General features: G+C 45.5%; 1 protein-coding gene across 2 annotated transcripts in view; it reads right to left on the bottom strand.

Annotated features, from left to right (window-relative positions):
• Positions 1-27,500, bottom strand: part of LOC143292545 (uncharacterized) — a 303,485-nt gene that overhangs the window by 64,961 nt on the left and 211,024 nt on the right. For both annotated transcript variants that reach the window (XM_076602943.1, XM_076602944.1), the window contains exons 2-3: positions 22,277-22,433; positions 21,199-21,370 (exon numbers count right to left, since the gene is read on the bottom strand). In XM_076602943.1, the coding sequence (XP_076459058.1) occupies positions 21,199-21,370; positions 22,277-22,433 (329 nt within the window). The remainder of the gene's footprint in view (positions 1-21,198; positions 21,371-22,276; positions 22,434-27,500) is intronic.

The raw sequence follows: 27,500 nt of genomic DNA, 5'->3' as shown, positions 1-27,500 counted from the left end.
GAGGTGACGGGGGCTGGGGAGGGGGGTGGAGAGGGTTAGGGGAGAGACAGAAAACGAGGCGGAGGAACAGAGGAACAGAGACAGGGAGACGAAAACAGAGTGGCAGACAACGTGACAGCGTGTATCCAAGTGATGACAAAATGCAATACGATTTTACCTACCTGAAAACACGCCATGTTTTTCCAACGAAATTATTCATTATCACCCATCCAGGAGAAGACTGCTACTCCTTACCTCCCATCTCTTCTTACCGATTGCACTTGAATGTGTTGGAACATGAAGTGACAGTACACCTGACCATCCCAGAGGAAGACAGGCTATCAATAATGACATGTCCTTTTTTCCCAATGCCTGTCTCCCTGAACTTCCTTTTTCTTCAACAAATACAACTTGTCATGCAAAAAAAAATAATTGAAGTACTGTAGTGTACTGCTCTGAGATCATGCCTGGGTTATTACATAAAGCAATTGTCTACTTTTGATTATTGGTTTGTTTCGTTTTTGCTTACACCCCCACCCCCCGCCCCCCACGGCCCCCTTCCATGTATCCCAGCTTAGCTGGTGTGTCTCCAGTTGATAACACCAGTACATTTCCGTACTTACGACATCTGGAACATTTAGTCCTCCTCCTCTCCGTTTTCTTTCCATTCCATCTCTCCTTCCTCCCTTTCTGTTTCACCCTCATTCCACCTACACCCCTGAGAAACAAATGTTGGACAAAACCTGCTCCCGCTAATCTTTCTCTCCTCTCTCCTCCTCCAACACCAACACCTGGCCAGGATCCTTCTTCCTTCTTCCCCACACTGCTTGATTCCCTGTCCACAACTCTGTCAACTACAGGGGTGCAGAGACAGCCTCAGCACTTTTGATTGGTCTGGAACGGGTTTGTTGTTGTTGTTGTTTTTTTTGTTTTTTATTCGGCACCGCGTGTCTTACTTAAGTAACACAACAGATCTGGTGCAGCGTATATGGATTATTCAACACACCGTGCAGGAGTGGCGTCCTGAACAAGCTGAACACGAAGCTTACTTGCTGCTCTCTGATGCCCGTCTACCGTGGAAAGGAAAATTAAAAAAATAATAATAATAAAAATAAAGACAGACAAAAAGAACTCGAATGAATGAAAATGCTGAGAAAGAAAGAATGAATAAAAAAAGAAAAGAAGTCAGAAGGAAAAAAAAGGAAAAGAAAAGAAAGACAGGAAGAAAGAAAGGGAAAGAACAGGACAAACGAAAGATGGAAAAAGGGGTGAAACAAACAAAAAAGAACGAAAGATGGAAAAAGGGGCGAAACAAACAAAAAAGAACGAGTGAAAACAAGTGGAAGAAAATGCAAATAAAGAAAGCAAGAGAAAATTGAATTACAGAAACAAACAAGCGAAACGAATGACAGAAAATGCAAAGAAACAACATACACAACAAACAGCGAAAACAACATAAACAATTTAAAATAAAATAAAATGAAGAAGAAAAACAAATGACAGAACATGCAAAATTGAGAGAGAGAGAAAAAAATAAGAGAGAGAGACAGAGACTGAGAGAGAGAGAGAGAGAGAGAGAGAGAGAGAGAGATCACAGAGACAGACAGAGACAGAGAGAGAAGCGAAAACAAAGCAACAACAACAAAACAAAGAACAAACAACAGCAAAAACAATGTCACAGGAGACAGAGAAACAGATTTCAAGCAAAAACAAGGGGAAAGAAAGGGGATAAGAAGAGAGCGACAAAGTGGGTGCAAAACAAACATCAGAACACACCGCCTTCTTTTGATTCGATATATTTTCGAGTGCTGCTAATATCTCTTCTGCATTTTGTTCCAGTTACAAGGAGGCGGTATGGGGGTGGGGGAGTGGGATAGCTGAAGTTAAAAACAAAACAAAACAAAACAACAACAAAAAGCAAACAAAAAAACACGAAGAAGATTAACATTACGGTTCATCCACTCGCAAATTCATTTGTTCATTTGTTCGTTCTTTTCTTTCTTTTTTTTTTTTTTTTTTTCGTTTATTCAGTCATCAGTCTTCCCCGTAATTACCTATCAGTGAATAATTGATGGGACAAGTGTTGTCCAAAGCCAGGCTAGGTAAAGGGGAAAAGGTCACTACATAATTATGCAATCACGCGAACTGGAAATTCCCACGGCAGAACAGCACGAAAGCTGCTGATCAAGACACTCATTCATTTTTCACTCCCAACTAATGTGGCGGCCATAACAGTCCTCTTTCATAAAAAAAAAAAGAAAAAGAAAAAAACCTGTGCGTTAGGGAAGGTATGGGTAATTGCGAACAGCGTGTAACTGCGAACGATTCGTATACCGCCCCACTTCCAAGCCTTCTTAACGATTGCATTTCACAATTTAACGTCTGCTTCGATCTTTTTTGAATACTTTAATAAATATCCATTTCCAAGAACCAGTCAAACATCAGCTATTTCTGGCTGTTTCCGCGCTCTTTCCTCTCTTCGCGCACAACTGCCGACCAAGGTTTCAAGCGTGCTCTCAAAATCCTAAAATCGAGGGAAGCAAGTTGTAAGACTTTGACACAGTTTAAAATTGCCAGTGCTGGGAGAATTCAAGAAAGCATATTGATGACAGATCAGAACGTCAGTTTTAACAGGCATCTGCAAAATAGTGTCGTTTCCAATTAGACCATAGGATATTTTACGTTAGCCTATTTGCGAACGATGCTGTACAGCTACTGATCACTCTGAAAAGGGTGTGTTTGTGTGCGGTGTGTGTGTTTAAATGTCTGTGTGTTTGTGTGCATGTGTGATCAAAACCAACAATACAACAGTCCGGTGCGGTGTTCCGTTGATATGTATTGTCTAATGAGTTCAAGGCCTGCTTCTGTTTTAATTATCTACATGTACCCAAAGCAATCGTTCGCAATTAGACTTGCCCGTTTGCATTCACCCCCAGGCACCCCTGCCATTTCAAACGTCGACAAAACGTTGAAAAGAATGAGCAGACGAACTTTTCCTGGTGCAACCAGTCGGAGAAAGCCTTTAAAACCAAAAGAACGTTTGATTATCGTACGACATGTTATCTTTACAGTACACACGTTGAGCTGGTCGCTTCGACGGGATCGTTCGCTATTACCAATACTACCCTATGCAGTGTGGGACTTTTTGTGGGTGGGGTGGCCTCTCCTGGTGAGAGACTTTACCTGGGAACTGGATGCTAAAATGTATGTCTGATCGTCTCTCTATCCTCTCAGCCTTTGCTCGAACACACACGCATATTCAGCACGCCCGCGCACACACACACACGCACACACACACACACACACACAAACACACACTACGTGGAACATCTGTAATATAAAGGACAGAAACAACTAATGTGAAAAAAACCCAACAAGATACACACACACACACACACACACACACACACACACACACACACACACAAAAACACCAAAAAAACAAAAAAACCGAACCAAACCGCGACAACTGCACGAAAACTTCTTTAATGCCTCCACTCCCCAACCCCCTTTCTGAACATAATTTTCTTTTTACTCATCGGTCCAAGAACACACAACAGGAAACACCGGATTAATGTTCAACACACTGGGGGGAAAAAAAAGGTATCGCTGAATTTAGCTACTGACGTCGGGCCGAAAAAAAAAACCCGTTTAATTTGGCAGACCGGGGGGTGGGGGGGGGGGGGGGGGGACCATGATGAAGACAAATGTGGCGCAAGAAGCTGACTGCGGGGGATCTCTGTGTTCTCTCACTTCTAATCACACCGGATGTAGCCTTTCTCAGGGTGCACGTGCCGGCCAGATTGACAACACTCTTCTTTGCCTCAGCACTGCACTGACGGAAAACTCTTCTCTCTCACACACACACACACACACACTTGCATACACACAAACACACGCGCGCACACACACACACACACACGAGCGCACGCCCACGTGCACTCATTTATTCACACACACACACATACCCACACGCAAGCACACACACACACACATACACACAAGCGCACGCCCACGTGCACTCATTTATTCACACAAACACAAACACACACACACACACACATACACACACAGCACTCTCTCACCAACGCACACATAACACAGAATATGTACAGGTAGGAAGGCAAAGATACGAGCAGACTGGTAGGAGGGCAGACAGACAGATAGACAGAGTGGCAAGCAGGAAAGCAAGCTGACACCCGTTCAGTCATCAAATCCGAGTTCGCGACCTACATTCCCCCTCCCAGACGCTCGGCACACCCCTATCACCCCTCCCCCCTCCCCACACCACAATTCCCCCCCCCACCCCCCGGCCCACATCACACACATACACACACGCATGCAATTACGCACACACACACACACACACGCCCCTACACAAATACATGCACACGCTGCATAAACACTGTATAAACATAATGTCAAACTCTGCTTATCCACCTACCTGTCTAACTAGCTATCCGTCAATGAAAACCAAATACACTGTCACGAAAGATCAAAGAGAAGGGGGAGCGGGGGGGGCGGGGGGGGGGGGGGAGAAGGGAAAAATAACGGAGAGGGTGGGGAGGGTGGAAAAGGTCGTGAGAAAGAACTCACCATGGCAAAACGCTGAGTGCAGGCGGAGATAAAAAGGCATCTCGCCAAAACAAACCGTGCCAATTTTGTTGTTGTTGTAGATCGGTCGGAGAAAAAAAATCAACAAATTAAACCAGCCAAGTACCTACTCCTTCACCCATCCTCAGCTGTTGGGAAAACAATCAGCTTTGGATAATGAATTACTCTGTGTGTGTGTGTGTGTGTGTGTGTGTGTGTGTGGTTTGTGTGTCTGTGTCTGTGTGTCTATGTGTTTAGTAAACACAACGCAACGTTTATTTGACAATAAATAATCCATGATGATGATGATGATGATGACGTGTGCGAGAGAGAGAGAGTGTGTCACACAGAGGAAAGAGAATGGCAGATATATATATATATATATATATATATATATATATATATATATATATATATGTTGTTGTTGTTGTTGTTTTGTTTTTAATTGCTCTTCACTTTGATCAGTCACCGCGCACTGTATCTTCAACAGCGTTCCTTTCCTTTCCACTAACACGCGTGCGGTTATTTGCTCAGTTGAACAGACTAGCATGCTTTTGAATGATCGTTGTCATCGTCCAGTCGTTATCGGAGACACAGAGACAGGCACTGAGAGAGAGAGAGAGAGAGAGAGAGAGAGAGAGAGAGAGAGAACTCCAGTAACAAAGACAGGAAAAGAAGAAGACAGAAAGACAACTAACACCCCAAAGACAGAAATGCAAATGGATCGATCTGACAAAAGATTTGTATTGCAGCAGGAAGGAGGAGGAGCAGAAGGAGGAAGAGGAGGGGGAGATGTGCGTGGGGGTGAGGATGAGGGTGAAGGGGGCAGGGTGATTGGAGGCGGAGGGGGTGGGGGGTGAGGGGGGCCAGGACGCCAGATTAGGGAGACTGGAGACAAGAGAGACTGGAGCAGAAGGGAACAAGTGGCCACAAGGAAGCAGTGCAGCCTGCAGCACACAGGACGACCAGGACAAAGCCTGCCGCACGTGCCATGCTTCGTAGCGCTCCCCTGACCCCCATCCCGTGTGACTGACGTTGCGAAGGCCAGACAACAACAACACACACACACACACACACACACACACAAACGCGCGCGCGCGCACACGCAAAGTAAAAACCCAATCCCCAGACAAACTGAAAGCTGAAACCAAAAAAGACAGCATTCGTCACATACGTACACGCGATATATATATATATATATATATATATATATATATATATATATAGAGAGAGAGAGAGAGAGAGAGAGAGAGAGAGAGAGAGAGAGAGAGAGAATATGAATGAACAATAAGAAATACCAATCCCAACACATAACAAATTTGTATTATGTAACACCTAAATTATACAAAAGGTTAAATAAGATGAATGAACAAGCAAAGAAGATAATTGACCAAATAAACGAAAAAGAAACACAATAACTAAACAGCATGATAACAAACAAACGCTGTTAAAAACATATAAAAGCACATAGCACACCCCTTACGCACACACACACACACACACACACACACACACAGAGGGATGGTCGTTTTCTCGAGTCTTCCTGGCCAGAATGAAGCTGACAGGAGTTTCAATTCATGTTGTTTAAGACCAGCTGACCACGGAGGAGGCTACATTGGAGCAACATACAGGATGGAGGTGGATGGGAGACAAGATCACATCACAGAACACAGGCAGGGCGCAATAGAAAAGGCATAATGGGACCACTTGGACACTTTTATCTATTTATTTATTTATTTATTTATTTATTCATTTATTTAATAGCCCGTTTAAATATAAAAAAAGGATGATGCTTCAGATGAGCTCCCGTTGTCGTTTTCATTTATTCTTCTTTTTTTTTTATCTATTCATTTATTTATCTATTTATTCATCTGTTTATTCATTCAATACCCCGTTTAGAAAAGGATGCAAATTCAGATCGATCAGCTCCCGTTGTCGTAGAAAGTGTGTGTGCGTGCCTGTATGCTTTGCACCGAAGGGAGAAAAGTTTGACGTCATTCTTTTTTTTTGTCTGTCAACGAAGGGGTGTTTGTTGTCGTGGGCATCATTTACCTCTTGGTAAATGAGTCAGCGTTGTTATTGTTTCTGTTTGTGAGTGAGCTGATGATGTTTTTACTGTTGCTGCTGTTGTTGGTTTTTTGTTGTTGTTTGTTGTTGTTGTTGTTGTTGTTTTTGTAGTTAATGATGACATTATGACGGATGGTGGTGGCGATAACAAAGTGTGTGTGTGTGTGTGTGTGTGTGTGTGTGTGTGTGTGTGTGTGTCTGTGTCTGTGTCTGTATCTGTGTGTGAGTGAAAATGAAGCGCAACAACACTCACTGTCAAAACGTCAAGTGCACTGGAAACAAACGTGCATGGTATGACTGTGTTGAGCTGTTATTTGTGTTATTGTTGTTGTTGTTGTTCAGTTCAGTTCCAATGGCTGCATACTTCGTATTACCTGTAATCTATGATGATTGTTCTGCAGCACAAAACTCTGTTATTCAAGTCTCATTTCCACTCATTTTGTTGTAATTCGTTTTATTCCGCAATCAATTTTCATCGTTCTAATGATTGTGCTGCTGTTAGTTTGAGCTCGAAGTGTGTTATGTTTCGCGTTAAAAAAAAAAAAAAAAAAGATTCGCAGACTGTTTTCAAACGCATTAGCGCGCTTGAAAGTTTGTATTTTATTTATTTATTTATTTTTGGTTTTTTAAAATTTTATTTCTTTCGAGGGAGAAGTGCTCCAGATCAAGCGCTACAGCTTGCTTTTTTTTTTTTTTTTTTTTTTTTTGTTGTTGCTTTTATCTCTGTGTGTCTTGTTCACAGTACTCTGATAGCCATTTCTCATCAGGGATTCGATTAAAAAAAATAATTGGGTTTAGTACAGCCAAGTGAACTGAGGCCAAGTTCTGTTCCCACAACTGGGAATTGGCACCCTTCTCTGCCGAACATCCCCTCAGCTATGTTACAGACAGTGCCTGTGTGAACGGCTGTTTATGAGTGTGTGTCTGCTGTTAATGCATAAAATCTGCGAGTGGATTGTGTATAGCGCACTGAGTTGCATTTGCAACATTATGCCGCTACATAGAAACGACTCATCACCATTATTATTATGAATATTATGATTTTTTCAATAAAAAAAAAATCATTATTCTCATCATCATTATCATTATTATCATCATTATCATCATTATCATCATTATTATTATCATCATCATCATCAACATCATCATCATCATCATCACCATTCACTTCAAGGCATGGTTGGATGTGGGGGGGAGAGGGGTGGTCCTTATATGCTAAACTATATTTGCAAAGTTGTCATCATCATCATCATCATTCACTTCAAGGCATGGTTGGATGTGTGGGGGGAGAGGGGTGGTCCTTATATGCTAAACTACATTTGCAAAGTTGTCATCATCATCATCATTCACTTCAAGGCATGGTTGGATGTGGGGGGGAGAGGGGTGGTCCTTATATGCTAAACTACATTTGCAAAGTTGTGAGGCAAAAGAACAACAAGGAATTGAAACAACAACTCGAGTGAAAGGTTCGCGCGGGATGGCCACGAGGGAAACTAAAACAAAAACAAAACAAAGTAACCCACATAACAGACCCTTGTTAAGACCCATGCACTGGACAGACATTCTGTGCCAATCTGACTTGATACACACACTCACACAGACACACACACGCGCGCGTACACGCACAAACACACACACACACACACACACACACACACACACACACACAAGCGCACGCTCTCTCTTTCTCTCTGCCTGTATCATCATGCTATCATCATTAATCTGTCTGTCTGTATGTCTGTTTCTCTATGTGCTCCTCCTCTTCCTCTTCCTCTCCTCCCTCCTTCCTTCCGTTTCCCACGAACAGTCCCGGCCCCTGACGGTAATGAGTGGCGACATTCAAAAGCCATCATGTCAGTTCTGGTGCCGTGAACACCTCTCAGATTTGCCATTTCTCCTCCAGCGTCTCCTTCAAGAAATTCACCCTGTGATCCCGGAGGCAACTCTTGAGGTGGTTACGTTCATAGCATGTGTTAGCTGAGACACTGAGACGGAGAGAGAGAGTGAGGGAGAGAGAGAGGGGAAGGGGGCCGGGGGGTTGGGAGGGGGGGAGGAAGAGAGAGAAGGGGGGGGGGGCAGAGAAAGAAGGGCAACGTCACCAGCCTCCTATTGCATGCTCCTTTCGACATTGCAATAAATGTGACACGTCTCCGATCGACGATGATTCCAACTTTTCATGGAGTGTTGATATGTTTCGTTGTTTGTGTTCAAGATTTTTGTTTTCTAACTAAAAACTTCTTACAAGTCAGTTCTCCCGCTCGATGACCTTTGTTCGTTGGGAAAGACGTAAGCATGGTGCAGTAAAAGTATGTGAAGTGTCTACAGTACCTTAACGCATTTGCATGTTCGTTCAGTGTGTGTTTTAATTTGTTATATATTATCCTTTTTATCATTTTGTTCTGTAACTTAATATTGCTAAGCACACCATAGCTCCAAACGGGCGAACGGAATAGGCAATATGTGTGCGTGCGTGCATGCGAGCAAGCGAGCGAGCGAGAAAGAGAGAGAGAGACAGAGACAAAGACAGAGAGAGAGAGAGAGAGAGTGTGTGTGTGTGTGTGTGTGTGTGTGTGTGGTGTGTGTGTCCGTGTGTACACATACAGGCGCGATCGCATGTTCGTGATGGAACACGAGCGTGCATATACATTTCCAGTTGTATTCCTGCAGGTGTAAATGTCTGCTGTTCATTGCAAGAACGGCACTGCATCATGGCATTAGAAACCGCGGGTTGACAAAGAAACACAAGAACAAAATACTGAACAAAATCAGTCAGCCGCAGTTTTGTTATATGTCTTTATTGACGGCTTTAACCTACGAATGATTCGCGACGTTAATATCTCATACCTGTTTGCTAGGTTTTAATTGTAATGGTTGTAAGTTTGGAACAGTTCTCTCTCTATTTCTCTCTCTGTCTCTCTCTTTTCCTCCCCCCTTCTGTCTCTGTCTCTCTGTGTCTCCCTCTCTGTCTCTCTCCCCCTGTCTCTAGTCTCCCTCTTTCTCTCTGTCTGTCTGTCTGTCTGTCTGTCTCTCTCTCTCTCTGTCTCTCTCCTGCTCTCTGTAATTTGTCCATGGATTCACGTCTTTAAAGCAGGTCACTGCGGAACAAAACAAAAACAAAAATCAAACAAACCATCAAAAAACGCACTGGTACCTCCACTCTCTCTTCGTTATTAACGTCATAAACATCACCAATAATGCAATACTAGCACCAGTTTATTCGCCGGTCTTTGTCACTTTCTCCCTGTCCTGTGTGTGTTCTGCCTTCACAAAATCCTTCCCACCATCTTTCCTGTCTGTAACTCCCCTCAAAACACATTCGTCCCCCCACACCCCCACCCCCCGCACGCTCCCCCCTCACCCCCTGATGTCTTCTTTTTCTTCTCCCTCTGGCACATGTCCCCAACCTTTCTTTGTTACGGGCGAGCAACAACAAATCCTGACGAATATGCCCGACTTTTGTTTTCCTCCAGTCTTTTGCATCTTTTGTTGGGAAGAGATTGGGCTCTTTTTCTTTTATTGTTTTTTCTTTTTCTTTTTCTTTTTCTTTTCTTTTTCTTTTTTTCATTTTCATTCATAATCGCGTCCACCCTGTGTTTGAATTTGCTTCTACGACTGAGGCCAGAGAGAGAGAGAGAGAGAGAGAGAGAGAGAGAGAGAGAGAGAGAGAGAGAGAGAGAGAGAGAGAGAGAGAGAGAGAATTAACTGGAAAGTAGAAAAACGAAACGAAAGAATAATGAAAGGGGTGGGGGTGCGGGTAAGAAAGGGATAGAGAGAAGATGAAAGAAGAAAAGAAAAACAGAAAGAGAAGAGACAGAGGAGAAAGAAAGAAGGAGAGTGCTACAGACAGAGATGCAGATTGGGACAGAGAGATGGAGAGAGAGAGAGAGAGGGGGGGAGGGAGGGGGGGAGGGATTGAGAGACAGAAATAGAGAGAGTGAGAGAGAGGAGAGAGAGAGAAATAGAGAGAGAGGTGAAAGCCACTGAGAGACAAAAAGACAGACAGACAGAGCGAGCGAGCGAGCAAGCGAGAGGGAGAGAGAGATAGACACATAGAGAGACACTGAGAGAGGGAGAGACAGAGAGACAGACAGAGAAAGGTAAAGAGGAGAAGGAAGGAAAAAACAACAAACAAACAAACAAACAAATCACGTCAAAGCGTGGAGAGAAGACAAGAACAGATCCATCGTCACTGTGTTGTTGCTGGTAGCTAAACAACTCCTCCGTGTTCCACATACATCAGCACTGACACACTGCCCTCCGGCCACAGATTATGAGGATTCTGTTGGAAACCTTTGGAAAAAAACACATGGACCCACGTCCTCCACCACCCCCCCAAGCCCCTCCCCCCCCCAAAAAAAAAACAACAACAAAAAAACGCAATCTCTACCCCCCCCCCCCACCTCCCCCCCCAAAAAAACAACAACAACAAACAAACAAAAAAAAACACCGCAATCTCCCCCCCTCCTCTCCCCCCCAAAAAATCCCAGAATCTCTACCCCTCCCCCCCCCCCAAAAAAAAAGAAAAAAAAGAAAAGAAAACTGCGATCTCTATATCTCTATAGTTTATTGTATTGCTTTCTTTCTTTCCTTCTTTCGCTGCCGCTGTTTTTTCTTTTCTTCCTACCTTCCTTGCTGCTTTCATACATCGTTTCTCTCCCTTTCCCATGCTCTTCCTTGGATTTTGCTTCTTCAAAATTGTCTTCTTGGGGGGGGGGGGGGGTCTTTTTCTTTGTTCTTTGTTTGTTTTAATTATTCCTTTTTGTCACATTCTTTGCTTCTGATTTCTTTATACATTCAGTCTCTGTGTTTCATGAAGAGTTTCGGAAAAGAGAACAAGATCCGCCTGTCTCCTTACCTTGTGTATGTTTGTGTAGCGTTGGGTTACTCTGCTGGTCAGGCATCTGCTTGGCAGATGTGGTGTAGCGTATATATGGATTTGACCGAACGCAGTGACGCCTCCTGGAGCTACTGATACTGATTGTTTAGCAAATAAACACGTAGACATCATCGGTGGCTTTAAATTTCATAGACTAATCATCTCTAATGATTGAATTAGGAGAAACGTGCGGAATAAACAGTTAAAAAAATAAAAATTAAAAAAAATTAAAAAAGCACAACAGCGTCTGTACTTTCTTCGGCAACTCAAAAGGTTGTGTCTAATTGCGAATGCAATCACAAGGATGAATCACATCTAGCTTTTACGATTATTGTGATGCACGCACGAGATATCAGTATGATTATAATGGGTGAAGCCATTCATTTTACGTTCCCAAATTAACCACCTGACTCCTAGCTCAAACACGCGTGCTCTCCTTACTCTTCATTAATTTGCTTGTCTTCCTGTGTCTGTACTCCCTGCCTTCCCTCATCACTCCCCCCCCCCCCCCCATCTCTCTCTCTTCCGCCCGCCTACCCCCCCTCTCTCTTTCTCTCTCTCTCTCTCTCATTGTATCCGATATTACATTCAGTAAACAAGTTGTTTTCAGTGTCAAGCTGACCTCCACGCCAGCAAAACAAGAATCCCCGAGCGTGTCTTGATCCTTTAATGGTATCTTTTCCCCATTTTTTTTTTAAACCGAGCCCTCTTTCTTATCACTTGATTCCTTGTCATTCTGTTTTGATTCCGTTTCTCGTATCTCTTGCTTCCCTGTCGACAATAGGATTCCCGGTGAAGATAGATTATTAGAATAGCTATAACAAAAAATTTTAAAAAAGTATGCACAAAAAAGATTAAGAGAAGAGAAAGAAAGAGGAGAGGGAGAGAGACACAGAGAGAGACAGGGAGACACACACATACAGAGAAGGGGAGGATGGAGAGAGACGGAGGTGTAGTGGGAGGGAGAGAGAGAGACACAGAGAGACACAGAGAGAGAGACAGAGAGAGAGAGAGATGAAGGAGAGAAGAAGAAGAAGAAGGAGAAGAAGAAGAAACCAACTCCTAGAAATTCTGCCTCAGGCCACAAGGCTGCAACAAATTACGAAAAGAACACAGAAGAATACGGTAGGGCTTTCAGGACTTATTTGTTTTTTTCAAAAGGGAGGAGGAGGGAGGGTAGAGAGGAAGGAGAAGGGGACGAGGAGGAGAAAGAGAAGCACGAAAACAGAGAAGTGGATGAAGGAGGGAAAGATAAATAAGGTCACTGCAGTATGGCAATAATTCTCTTCGGGGGGGAATAACAGACCCAAATGGGTGATTCAACGATACACAACATGATACAACACAACGCAACACAATACGCCTCCACAGATACTTGAACGCCTACAAAGTCACACGCTGAAAAAAAAACCTAAAACCCCCGCTACTGTTGCTGATGGTGTTATGGTTGAATTCATCATGACAACAATTCTTCTTCTTATTATTATTATACAGTTATTGCTGAGCTTGTCACCATGTCCCTCGTGATCACTATAATCGTCATAACCAACATCATCATTGCCATCAGCATTTTTCTCCTCAACCAGAAAAAAAATATTGGCGGAAAACAATTGATTGGAAAGTGATAAACACATTGTGCAGTTATGACGCGCGAAATCATTTGCCTAAGGCAGAGAGGGAAAGGCGAAAAAAAAAGTCCCCCACCCCACCCCCAGTAAAATAGGGTTCGGGCAATTCCATTAAACGGGTTAATCCGCCATCACCGCCCATCTCTTTTTACAGCTCATTGAATGTGGAGAGGGGAGTTTGGTAGAATGACGGTGGCAGAGAGAGTTTGGGGTGAGGCAGAGAAAGAGGGAGAAAGAGATAAGGAGAGAAAGGGGAAGAGAGTGTGAGGAAAGAGAGAGAGAGAGAGCAGGGAAAAAGTGAGGGACAAAGACAGAGAAAGAAACGAAGATTTCGGCAGCAGACAGAGAGACAGAGAGACAGACAAACTGAGGCAAGTAAGCACGGGAACAGCCAGACAGTTTTAAAAGTTTTGGGGCAGTGAAAGAAGATTGAGGTGGGAAGCTGGTCCGCCACCCCTACCCCCTCCCCCCACCCCAGCCCCTGCCCCTTTCCCTTTTCCACTTTGCTCCCTCTCCGCTTTCCGAAGAGCCTGTTGTTTCATTTAGACGAGAGAGGGAAAACAGTATGTCTCACAACACTATCCAATCAGATCAAAAGATCATCAGATCAAAAGGTATCTCTTTCGAAAATCCAAAGACGTGGGCAGTATTACGAAGACGTTTACATAGTTTGCGCTGCGAAGTTAATCATGAAATAATCAAATGCAGACACTGTGAAACCAGACCGATCCCAGCTATTGTGCTGACGGTAAACAGATACCGGAAGCCGTTGTTCAATGTGACGGCGTTGCGGAGATTGTTTTTAGGTGTTGTTTGTTTGTGTGACGCCCTCATCTCCAGTGACATTGTCCTCATGCCGCTGATCCAGAACCCTCTGGAAACAGCGAACACCAGGTTCTGGAACATGAGACCACACATCAGAACAGACTCTGCATTGCTGCCGGGTCGTTTCTGTGGTGATCAATGGCGTTTTGTTTTCCTTTGTTTGATTTTTTGTTTATTTATATTTTTATTTATACGCACTACACCACATACTGAGCCCTGTACTGTCCATAGCAATCGCTTATTCCCGGATCCAGACCAACTGAGCGACTTCTCCGGAACAGGGACTATCTGCGCGTCATTGTAATGATAGTCCGCACGGCACACACTCTGATCACAGGCACGGAGAACTGGAAGAGAAATTGAAACGGATGTACGTATGAGAGCAGTGCATGAAAAGCTACAGAATTTCTGACAATTTGTATTTTATTATGATATTTATCACATAGATCCCCTTACGTTTAAGACTCAAAGACATGGCTGCACTCATGGCTTCCGTTCAGAAATGCGCAGTATTTGTCAATAGATATAAGCAACACTGTCAAGGGTTACACACTCGTGACTGGTGTCCAAATGGAGCCCATAGCACGCAACACAGTGGGTGGGAGCTGCCTTCCGGCCGAAATATCTCTTCGTGACAGTCCCGCTCTGAAGGGTTTGAACCATTGAGCTGAATAGGTGCTGCTATTGAGCTCGATGGTTTGAACTTCCGTCCTCCAAATTGTCTGTTGCTGATGACAGTAGGGTACGACAGCGGATGATCGTGCGTGCAAGAATGCGCGCTGTATGTGTGTATAATCTGCGCTTGCATGCACGTATGTGTGTGTTTGTGTGTGTGTGTGCGTGTGTGTGCTTGTGTGTATGTGTGTGTGTGTGTTTTGTTAGGTTCGACCAGTGCCTAGGGTTTATGCGAAGGCCAGGCCAGGAGTCTGCTCCCTTCTCCCACCCTCTTTGTTTTGAAGGCAGATGCGGTGTAGCGCATTGGCGGCAGTGATGTAACTGCGGACACACCTGCATCTTTTTATGTATATACTTCACGTCCTTCGTTTCAGTGTGGGATGCACACTGTCTGTCAGTCGCTGTGCTTGGCGGCGTGCAGCTGGTGGCTGTGTGGCGGGCGGGGAGGGAAGAGTTACAGCCCCACGTGTTTTTCTTTCAGGGGAACCAGGCAGTTCGAGAGACACACTGCAGAGAGTTTTCTTTCAAGAGTAACAGATTGCAGGACATGCCGCAACCCGATCTTTCGGTTTAACCCCAGCCAGCAGTGCGACAGCCTGGCGTTGAAGGGGGTGGGGGTAGTGGATGAGGAGGGGGGAGGAGACAGAAAGATAGAGAGGGAGGGGGGCGAAAGAGAGCGAAAGAGAGAGAGAGAGAGGGGGGGGGGAAAGAGGGAGAGATGAAACACACACACACACACACACACACACGCACACACACACACACACACACACACAAACACACACATCAGTCGTAATGCACAAAACACACGCGGTAATGCATAAACCTAGGATTACCTTTGCGCGTAAAAAGACTTAGAGAGAGAGGTGGGGGGGGGGGGAGGTGCAGAGAGATAGACAGACAGACACACAGAGAGAACATCTTTGCGTGTCTGGCATCTGTTTTTCCTCATCTGAGCAATGATTGTGTTGAAAGCAAAAGCTTTTTGTATTTAATTCTTATTTGTTTGTCGTGCTAAAAGCTTTTGTGTCGTTACTGTCGGAAATGGCGTGATGTGCAGATTACCTCCATATTTTTTCAGCCATGCTTTCCTTCTTCCCTCTTCTTATTTCTTTCTCTCTTCTGTTTTCCTTTTTCTTTTTTTAATGTTTAGTGCAGAGAATACAAGTGGCTTAACTGCTTGAGTTATTGTTAAATGAAAATACACTTGTCACATTTTGCACGCGGAGCCTTCGGGACAGTGATTTTTATGTATATAATTACATATATATATATATATATATATATATATATATATATATTTAATTTAGTCATTGCCTTCCACTCTTCTTCAGGATGGGGGACGATGGAGAGGCGGTGGGATTGGGGTGGTTTAAGTCACAAAGGCATTTCAATCATTTAGTGCCTTCTTGTAAAGTTTACTCCCCTCCCTCACTCCCTCCAATCCACCCAACCCTCCTCCTCACCCCCGACTTAAAATGATTATCATCCTCATATACTTTCGATTTCATCTTCTCTCTCTCTCTCTTTGTGTGTGTGTGTGTGTGTGTGTGTGTGTGTGTGTGTGTGTGTGTGTCCCTCCCTCTCTCTCACTCTCCCTCACTTTCTCCCACCTCTCTCTCCCCCTCCCTCCCCCCTCTCTCTCTCTCAGAGCAGCTCCCTACTCCGGTACCTCCTTCCAAAGCTTTCCACCCTTCCAGCTCCCTTATCAAATCCACCCCTCTCTCTCTCCATACCAGTTTGCTTCTCTTTTGTTTGCCTGCCTGTCTGTCTGCTTGCCCCCTCCCCTCTCTCCCATTCCCTCCCTTCCTTATCCCCTCTTTCTCTATCCCCTTCTCTCTCTTCTTCCCTCTGTCTGTCTGCCTGCATGTCTGTCCACTCTCTCTCTCTCCCGTTTCCTTCCCCTCCCTACTCTCTCTTTCCCTAATCTCTTCTCTCTCTTCTTCCCTCTGTCTTCCTCTGTTTGTCTGCCTACATGTATGTCCCCCCTCTCTCTCTCCCGTTTCCTTCCCCTCCCTACTCTCTCTTTCCCTAATCTCTTCTCTCTCTTCTTCCCTCTGTCTTCCTCTGTTTGTCTGCCTACGTGTATGTCCCCCCCCCTCTCTCTCTCCCGTTTCCCTCACCTCCCTGCTCTCTCTTTCTCGAATCCCTTCTCTCTCTTCTTCCCTCTGTCTTTCTCTTCATGTCTGTCTTACCCTCTTTCTCCCATTTCTCCCCTCTATCTTCTACCCTCTGTCTGTCTCTGACTGCCTGCTTGCCTATTTGTCCCTCTCTCTCTCTCCCATTCTCTCCATTCCATACTCCCTCGCTCTCTACTCCCTTCTCTTTCTTCGCTCTGTCTGTCTGTCTGTCTCTGTCTGCCTGTCTGTTCCCCCCCCACTCTCTCTCTCCCAATTCCCTCACTTCCATACTCCCTCTTTCTCTGAACCTCTCGCTCTCTTCTTCCCTCTGTCTGTCTGCCTGTCTGTCTATCTGTCTCTCTCTCTCCCATTTCTCCCTTTTTCCACTCTCTTTCTCTAATCCTTTCTCTCTTCTTCCCTCTGTCTGTCTCTGTCTGCCTGTCCCTCTCTCTCCCATTTCACTCTCCTACTCTCTTTCTCTCATCATCTCCCTCTTCTTCTTTCTGTCTGTCTGTCTGTCTGGCCCCCTCTCTCTCCTAATTCCCTCCCTTCCCTACTCTCTCTTTCTCTCATCATCTCCCTCTTCTTCTTTCTGTCTGTCTGTCTGTCTGGCCCCCTCTCTCTCCTAATTCCCTCCCTTCCCTACTCTCTCTTTCTCTCATCCTCTCCCTCTTCTTCTCTCCCTCTGACTGTCTGTCCCTCTTTCTCCCATTTCCTTCCCCTCCCAACTTTCTCTAATCCTCTCTCTCTTCTTCCATCTGTCTGCCTGCCTGCCCCCCCCCTCTCTCTCTCCTAATTCCCTCCCTCCCCTACTCTCTCTTTCTCTAATCCTCTCTCTCTTCTTCCCTCTGTCTGCCTGCCTGCCCCCCCCCCCCTCTCTCTCTCTCTCCTAATTCCCTCCCTCCCCTACTCTCTCTTTCTCTAATCCTCTCTCTCTTCTTCCCTCCATCTGTCTGTCAGTTTGTCTGTCCCTCTCTCCCCCATTACCCTATCTTCCATGCTCTCTCTCTCTCGTCTTCCCTCTGTCTCTGCATGTCTGTCTGTCCCTCTCTCTCTCCCATTCTCTCCCTTCCCTACTCTCTCTTTCTCTAATCCCTCTACCTCCTTCGTTCTGTCTGTCTCTGTCCCTCTCTCCCCCATTTCTTTCCTCTCCCAACTCTCTCTCATTCTCTCTCTTCTTCCCTGTCTGTATCTCTCTGCCTGTCTGTCTGTCTGTCTGTCTGTCCCTCTCTCTCCCACCCCCTCCCAACTCTCTCTTTCTCTAATCCCCTCTCTCTCTTCTTCCCTCCCGCTGTCTGTCTGTCTGTCGGTCTGTCTGTCTGGTGCAGTGACAGATGATGAAGTGGCAGCTGCACCAAGTCAGGAAGTTCCCCGCTGATAGCTAACCCCCCGGTCAAGGTAAATGGATCCGGCAGACTGATATAAAAGTGAACATCTTTTCTTTCTTATTTTTCTTTCTTTCGTTCTTTTTTCTTTCTTTATTACTTTCATATATTTTTTTCTTCTTGAGTCGTGTGTGTCACACATGTGTGTGAGTGTATATATATATATATATATATATGTGTGTGTGTGTGTGTGTGTGTGTGTGTGTGTTCGCATCTACTTGTGCGCGCGCGTGTACATTCTCAGCGTCTTTCCATCCGGCATTTCTCCTTCCCTTCTCTCTTTATCTCTCCCTTTCATTTTTTTGTTCACTATACACACAAACGCGAGCGCGCGCGCGCGCGTACACACACACACACACACACACACACACACACACACACACCATTCATATACATACACACTCTGCACGCTCTGTCTTCCCCCTCACACACACACACACACACACACACACACACACACACACACACACACAGAGTTCAAAGAGGATCATGATGACCGGTTATTGGCACACGGTGACCGGTCCTGTTTTCCTGGTTATCTCACCGCGGTGCTTCCTTTGTCATCTCCGTCTGTTGACACATCAATGGGTCTCCTGTGTGTGTGTGTGTGTGTGTGTGTGTGTGTGTGTGTGTTCGTGTGTGTGTGTGTGTGTCTGTGTGTGTGTGTCTATGTGTGTGTGTGATCAATAGAGAAAGGGGAGGGAGAGAAAGAGAGAGAGAGAAAGATACAGACAGACAGACAGACAGACAAACAGAGAAAGACCGGAAGAGGGAGAGACAATGGTTCATGAACATGGCTTTTCTGCACGAACGCGTGTTTGTGTCTGTGTGTGTTTGAGTGCATGTGCACTTGTGTGTGTGCGTGTGAGTACGTGCGTGCGCGTATGTGTGTGTGTGTGTGTGTGTGTGTGTGTGTGTGTGCGTGCGAGTGCGTGCGTGGATGTGTGTGTGCGTGTGATTGCAGCGTTCATGTATGAGTGTTCATGTGTGAGAAAGACACAAAGAAAAAAAAAAGATGATAACAACGAACGTCTCCATCCTTTGCGCACACGTCCTTTCCCACCTTCGCGAATAATTATAATCAACAACGGAAACGTCAGACAAAAGGTGAATAACAGAAACTTAAATATTTCAGCTAAAAAAAACAACAACAAAAAACAACAACAAACCAAAAAACTAACAAAGGCCAGTCTGATCCACCCACCTGCACGTCTAACAAGTTACCCATCAAAACATTCCACCTGCACCTACACATCAAGTCAACAGTGTAAAAGCACCAACACACACCCGACCACTAAGTCTTGTGACATTTTTAACCCCACTGACCCCATGCAAGGAGTAGTGTTGTTCACCCTATTCTGTGCTGGGGGAGCTGTGTAATGTAATCAACCAACCATCAAGCCGATGTTATCAACCAACCAACCACCCAGCCAATGTAACCAACCAACCACCCAGCCAATGTAACCAACCAACCATCCAGCCTATGTAATGAACCAACCAACCATCCAGCCTATGTAATGAACCAACCAACCATCCAGCCAATGAAATCAATCAACCAACCATCCAGCCTATGTAATGAACCAACCAACCATCCAGCCAATGAAATCAATCAACCAACCACCCAGCCAATGTAATCAACCAACCATCCAACCAACCAAACAAGTCAAATCAGCAATGAACAAAATCAACAGAATGAGGGACAAATCAAACAAGTAATGAAAGCAGTCAACCCATTCACACACACTCGTTGGCAACCTACCCAGCCACCCTAGCAACCCACCAGCCAACCAGTCAACCAGTCCCTTTACCCATCCGGTCAGGCGACCAATCACTTTGTCAACCAACTCACTCAATGGTTAGTTAAATAAGACACACGACCGACCAACAAAATCGATCAAGCAAGCATGTGAAAACCACCCAACCATAAACACAAAGGACACCCCAATGTATCTGCTGTGTTGTCATGTTTCTTCTTTGGATCCTTTAAATCCTCTCTCTCTCTCTCTCTCTCTGGGATCGTGTCGGGTGCGAGTTCTGACAAATTTATCTCCCTTTGTGATCGCTTCTGAAGGATCTTTCCGACAGGGCATTTGTGTGCAAAAGGGAGATAATGGACTGTCCCCGGATACCGACTATCCAAACAGTTTTCTTGTCCAGTTTCATCTTATTGACCATTATCAGTCATTTACTAATACTTTTTTTTCTATGTTGGGGGAATGAGCATGTGAGGAGAGGTGGAGTGTGTGAAGTGATGAAGCACAGTATGTGAAAATAAAGAGGCAATTTTTTTACATTTCATGTGTATTCACGTGGAATACTTCTAACAAAAACAAACATGCCGCAGAAAAAAAGAAGAAAAAAAAGAAGGCGAAGAAGAAAGTGTACTGGCTGAAAGAATTTCTTTGAGTTTATTGCTTGGTCACTTTTCTCTTCGGATATAGACTTAAAAATTATGCAGCTGGAGAAAAAAAAAAACACCAAAAAGAAAACAAAAACAACAACAAAAAAAAGGCAGCTGGAGAAACAACAACAACAAAACCCAGTCGGTTTTCACTGTGACTCCATTCCAGACTGGTCTAAGTCTGAGGCGCCTGACGAGTGAGTCTGGAATGGGTAAAGCACCGACCAGAATTAATCAACCACCTGCGTCACTGAGCCAGCCATTCTTACCTGCTCCCCTATCAACCCAACTACCCACCAGCCACTGACAACTAGCCAGTCACACCACAGCTAAACAGCCAGTCTACACACCCACCTATCATCACCCTAACGGCCTACATACACCAATCCACCCTCATTGAATCTCAGCACAGACCTTCCCCTGCACTAGAGAAAGGAAACAAAAAAAAAAAAAAACCCTCTTTGATCCCCACTGCCAACGTTACCCAAATCAACCAGACCACCGCCGGGCCCATACAGCACAACAAACAGCATGAAGGAAGGAAAACATGCAGACATCAAAGAGCGACCCAGCCCACCACAGCTAAACTTTCTTTACTTATCCATCATGTCGAGACCCAGCCCACCACAGCTACACCTCCTCCACTTACCCATCATGTCGAGATCGGAGTCGGGACAGCTGTCGTCGGAGCCGATGGAGAAGAGCTCTGCGTTGCCCTCCACACAGCTGTTGTACAGCCGGATCCGCGAGGCCCACGACAGGTCTGGCTGCTTCACCGTGTTCTTCAGACGGCGCCGGGCATTGGCGAACCAGTTGGACACCTGTCGGCAACACACACACACACGCACGCACGCACACACACACACACACAAACACACACACAATAACACTTGGTGAATAAAGACTAAATTGCGCATGCCTCTCTCTCTCTCTCAGAACTCAATTTATTGTACATCGGTCTTAGGCCACAATACACAAAAGGGGAATGGAGGTATGCAGGAATTGAAACTCCGTATGGATTCAGTTTCTTTTAGTGTGCCCTTCTGAGACAAAAACACGCTACATACGTCTGTTCCTAAATACTACAAAAACTGTCATTAATGGTATGCAATTCAAGTGTCTTAGCTCATTGTAGATTTTAGCACCACACCATAACATGGCTATTTTGCAAAAATAATGTTACTGTCCAGTTACGACATTGTAGCACCAACAAAATACATGAAATATCACAGTATGGGTGTTTACCCCTTCCCGGTTAACATTTAGAGAGAGTTTTGGGGACACTATCTCCCACACGCCCTCAGTGGAGCTCTCAGTGTAGCGACGCGCTCTACCTGGGGAGAGAAGCTGCGAATTTCACACAGAGAAATTTGTTGTGACAAAAAGAGTAATTACAATACAATACAATACAAAACTGCTATGTTGCCTAACAACTCTGACCACACTGCACTATTACACACATGCAGAGAAAGAGAGGGGGGAGAGAAGGAGAGAGGGGGGGGAGGGAGCAGAAATACAGACAGACAGTCAGACAGACAGACAGGGCAAGACAGAGGCAGATCCAAAATACATAAACCACGCATTGAGAGAAACAAAGAGAGACAGTGAAGGACAGACAGACAGACAAACACACACACACACACACACACACACACACACACACACACACACACACTGAGAGAAGGGGGCAATAATTAAGGTGAAAAAAACAACAACAAAAAACTGACCTGTGTGAGAGTCATCTGACTCTTGGCCACCAGTTCCATCTTCTCGGCCTTGGAGGGGTAAGGGTTGTCCTTGTGACGTATCAGCCACTGCTTCAACGGCCGGGTCATGTCCTGGAGCGTCTGGCGTTTGTGCCGCGTCTTCTCCGGCAGGAACTTTCTGCAACACCGTTCACAACACGTTGTCAACGGTTGATCAACCGTTATACAGACTGTGATGTTTTAGTTAGGTTTTCTTTTTAATATCGAAAGGTATTTGTATGGGTGTGGGTATGTGCGCGAGAGCATGTGTGTATCTGTTTGTTTGTGTGTGTGTGTGTGTGGTGGTGGTGGTGGGGGGGGGGGTTGAGGGAGACAGAGAGAGAGACAGAGAGACACAGAGAGTGAGAGACAGAGAGATAGAGACAGAGAGATAGAGACAGAGAGAGAGAGAGAGAAGCCATTTAATCTACACGTGCAGATTGTTACTTATTTACTGTTAGGTGTTGGAAAATGGATTTCTTTTTTGTAATTAACTCCAAAATTCATGGTTGATTTGCGCACATTATTGAATTCATTCCTCGATTCGTTTAATTACTCATTTGTGTTTTCATTCGTTCGTTTATTTACCATTGATTCACTGACCCATTTTAGAATGCGTACACGTCATTGCCACAGCTGGCTCTAATTGATTTATGAAAGCTCGTATACGTTACAGATTTATTCATACATAACAGAAGCTTTCATGTGACATAACCGAATTCACTGACTTCTTTCGAATGACAACATCTATCGTTGTTAGCAGACGAAAGGAACAAATCTCACTGGACTAAATAATTCATGCAGCTTGACACAATTACAGTTTCGAAGATAATGTAAAAGATAAAATGGCGATGGTGTGTGTGAGGGAGAAAGAAAGAAAGAAAGGTAGAGACAGACAGACAGACACAGAGGGGCAAGCATAAGTACCTACAGATAGACAAAGAAGTGGTGTGGTGTGTGGTGTGGTGCAGTGAAATATGATGTGGTGCGGTGTGGTGTACTGTGGTGTTGTGTGGTGTAGTGTGGTGTTGTGTGGTGTAGTTTAATGTGGTGTGCTGAGGTGCGGTGTGGTCCAGTGAAATATGATGTGGTGTAGTGTGGTGTTGTGTGGTGTAGTGTGGTGCTGTGTGGTGTAGTTTAATGTGGTGTGCTGAGGTGCGGTGTGGTGTAGTGTAATGTGGTGTGGTGGTGCGGTGTGGTGTACATAATGTGGTGTGGTGCGGTGTGGTGTAGTGTAATGTGGTGTGGTGCGGTGTGGTATAATGTGGTGCGGTGTAGTGTAATGTGGTGTGGTGTGGTGCGGTGTAGTGTAATGTGGTGTGGTGCGGTGTGGTGTAGTGTAATGTGGTGTGGTGGTGCGGTGTGGTGTACATAATGTGGTGTGGTGCGGTGTGGTGTAGTGTAATGTGGTGTGGTGCGGTGTGGTATAATGTGGTGCGGTGTAGTGTAATGTGGTGTGGTGTGGTGCGGTGTAGTGTAATGTGGTGTGGTGTGGTGTCGTGTAATGTGGTGTGGTGCGGTGTGGTGTAGTGTAATGTGGTATGGTGCTGTGTGGTGTAGTGTAATGTGGTGTGGTGTGGTGCTGTGTGGTGTAGTGTAATGTGGTGTGGTGTGGTGCGGTGTAGTGTAATGTGGTGTGGTGCGGTGTGGTGTAGTGTAATGTGGTGAGGTGTGGTGCTGTGTGGTGTAGTGTAATGTGGTGTGGTGTTGTGTAGTATAGTGTAATGTAGTGAAGTGTGGTGCGGTGTGGTGCGATGCGGTGCGGTGTAGTGTGGCGCGGTGTGGTGTAGAGTAATGTGGTGTGTTGTGGTGTAGTGTGATGTGGTGTGGTGTGGTTTGGAGCAGTGTGGTGTGGTGTGATACAGTGTAATGCAGTGTTGTGTGGTGTGGTGTGATGCGGTGTAATGTGGTGTTGTGTGGTGTTGTGTGGAGCGGTGTGGTGCAGTTGTTAATGTGGTGTGGAACAGTGCGGTGTGGTGTGGTGTGGTGTAACGTGGTGCGGTGTAGTGTAATGTGGTGTGCGGTGTGGTATACTGTGGTGCGGTGTGGTGTAACGTGGTGCGGTGTAGTGTAATGTGGTGTGCGGTGTGGTATACTGTGGTGCGGTGTGGTGTAAGGTGGTGCGGTGTGGTATAATGTGGTGTGCGGTGTGGTATACTGTGGTGCGGTGTGGTGTAACGTGGTGCGGTGTGGTATAATGTGGTGTGCGGTGTGGTATACTGTGGTGCGGTGTGGTGTAACGTGGTGCGGTGTGGTATAATGTGGTGTGCGGTGTGGTATACTGTGGTGTGCGGTGTGGTATACTGTGGTGCGGTGTGGTGTAACGTGGTGCGGTGTAGTGTAATGTGGTGTGCGGTGTGGTATACTGTGGTGCGGTGTGGTGTAACGTGGTGCGGTGTAGTGTAATGTGGTGTGCGGTGTGGTATACTGTGGTGCGGTGTGGTGTAACGTGGTGCGGTGTGGTATAATGTGGTGCGCGGTGTGCTATAACGTGGTGCGGTGTAGTGCAACGTGGTGCGGTGTGGTATAATGTGGTGCGCGGTGTGCTATAACGTGGTGCGGTGTAGTGCAATGTGGTGCGGTGTGGTATAATGTGGTGTGGGTGTGGTGTAAAGTGGTGCGGTATGGTATAATGTGGTGCGGTGTGGTATAATGTGGTGCGCGGTGGTGTGGTATAATGTGGTGTGAGTGTTTGGGAACAGGACTACACACGGATCTGCACTCTGTGCGTTGGTGTGCCACAGATGGCCTCCCTTGCCGCCGCCAATCCAAATGTTGACTGAGAAAAGAATGATTGGGCTGCCTCTCCCTGAGTGATGATCATCAGAAATAACACTCAAAACGCCTCTCCCTCCCTCCCCCCCCTCTCTCTCTCTATGTGTGTGTGTGTGTGTAAGGGGGGTAAGGGGGGGGCGGGTGTATAGGTGAGGGGACTACGTGGGGGAAGAAACAGATTGAGGTGGAAAGGTTGGGGTTGGTGGTAGTGGCATGAAAAGGGTAGAACTAGGTGTTTGCGCGTGCATGCGTGCGTGCGTGCGTGCAAGCATGCGTGTAATGAATATATATACATGTGTGTGTGTGCGCGTGTGTGTGTGTGTGTGTGTGTGTGTGTGTGTGTGTGCGTGTGTGTGTATGAACTGAAAGCTAAGCACTGCTATGTGTGTGTGTGTGCGTGTGTGTGTGTGTGCGTGTGCGCGCGCGCGCGTGCGTGCATGCGTGTGTATGAATATAAACAAGGCAATACTATGTCTAGATATATGCAAGTATGCATTTTTTTCTTCGTTTTAGTGGATGGATAGATAGAGAGGACAGGAAATGACACCAAATGTACGTGCATAATCATGTAACTATTGATTATATATATCAAGCATGCAAGTATATCCGTCTGTCTTTTTCTTTGTGTTCACACACGCGCTCATTGTATGTGTGTGTGTGTGTGTGTGCGCGCGCGCGCGCGTGTGTGTGTGTGTGGTTGCGAGCACCAAAGGCGTGCGGTAGGTAACTTTATAACAGTGTTGCCGTGCAGGTATTGGGAATAGTATGCAAGTGTGTTTATCTAGGAAAGGGTGTGATCACACCCCAAGCGCATCTTGACAAACAAGGTTCATCTGCTGACAACATGCCTCCGCCTCCCTGCCTTTTCCCCTAGCCGGTATCAGCTGAGGAGGATACAGGCAGACCTTAGCACGATCGGACGTGTGTATGTATGTGTGTCTGTGCTTGCGTATGTGCATGCATGCGTGCACGCGCGTGTGTTGTGAGTGAGTGGGAGAGAGAAATTGTGTGAGAGAGAGCCGTCAGAAAGATACAAACAGGCAAACAGAGAGTCTGAGACTTCAGAAGACAGAATGAATAGGCTGTAAAAGTAATCTTAGAGAGAAAAAAATATATAAAAATAAAATCAGAAAAGAATTGTCGAGAGACTTTTACGGCGTGTTGATGACTTGTTATCTTCTTTCTTCTTCTTCTTCTTTGTAATCGCCCCTCCCCACCTTACCCATTTCACTATTTTCTTCTTGTAAACCTTTCTCTCCTCATTTCGCCACCCAACACCACCAGCATCTCTCTCTCTCCTCTCTCTCTCTCTCTCTCTCTCTCTCTCTCTCTCCTACTATGGTGTCCTACTTTCCCAGCCCTGCAGACCCCAGGTGGCATGTGAAGTAATCACTATGCCAGGCCCCCAGGAACGACTCCAGCATCCCAATTACAAGTGAAGGAAGGAAGGAAGGAAGACATGTACGTGACTCATTTACACGCATCGTATCAAGCCGTCAGCACACTACTGATTGGCTCCACTGGCTGTTCAGTGTGTCAAGATATTACAATGGGTCTTTTTGGATCTGTTCTGACAGACAGACCAGGGGGAAGGAACTCTGTTTAAAGGGATGAAGTAGGTAGGTCATTGACTGAGTTGATATAATACACAATGCTGCTCGCTCCCTTACTGTGCCGTCCTCAGAAAAGAAAGTGAAAGCATGAAAGAAAGAATGGTAGAAAATGGAGAGTTTGACAGAAATTGATTCATACATACACAATCCGCGCGTCTGCACAGACTCTCTCTCTCTCTCTCTCTCTCTCCCTCCCTCATTATTCTGAGTCTGACAATAACTAGGAAAAGGTGTTCAGATTTTTTAAAGTAGTAATTTCCATTCATCTTATGACCATGTTTTGGATTTTTTCCTCCCAGATCATGCAGAAGTTGTAGCCTGTTTCTTGTTGCTCATCAATAGCACTCTCTCTGTATATAAAAAAAAAAGTTCAAAGCTGGAGAAATAGTTATTTTTTCCCCATGCATCATGAGGCATACAGAGGAGCTACAATTTGCTGCAGCAAAATTGATCAGAACAATTAGCCCTCAACAACACAATATTTCGTGTGCGAAAAGAGAGAGTGGAAGGGAAAGCTGAGAGAGAGAGAGAGAGAGAGAGAGAGAGAGAGAGAGAGAGAAGACGGAAATTCTGTTTCATAACACCGATAACTGATATAGACCTTTCATTTGTTTGACTTCGGAAAGTCGAACACGTACATGGGCTTCCTGTTTTTCTCTGTGTGTGTGTGTGTGTGTGTGTGTGTGTGTGTGTGTGTGTGTGTGTGTGTGTGTGTGTGTGTGTGCGTGCGTGCGTGCGTGCATGTGTCCGTGTGTGTGTGTGTCCGTGTGGCCGTGTTTGTGTGTGTGCGTACGCGCGCGCGACTGTGCGTGTGTGCG

This window comes from Babylonia areolata, chromosome 18 (genome assembly GCF_041734735.1).
Source record: "Babylonia areolata isolate BAREFJ2019XMU chromosome 18, ASM4173473v1, whole genome shotgun sequence".
Classification (NCBI taxonomy): domain Eukaryota; kingdom Metazoa; phylum Mollusca; class Gastropoda; order Neogastropoda; family Buccinidae; genus Babylonia; species Babylonia areolata.
Note: the sequence above shows the minus strand (reverse complement) of the source record. Positions and strands in the feature narration are given on the sequence as shown.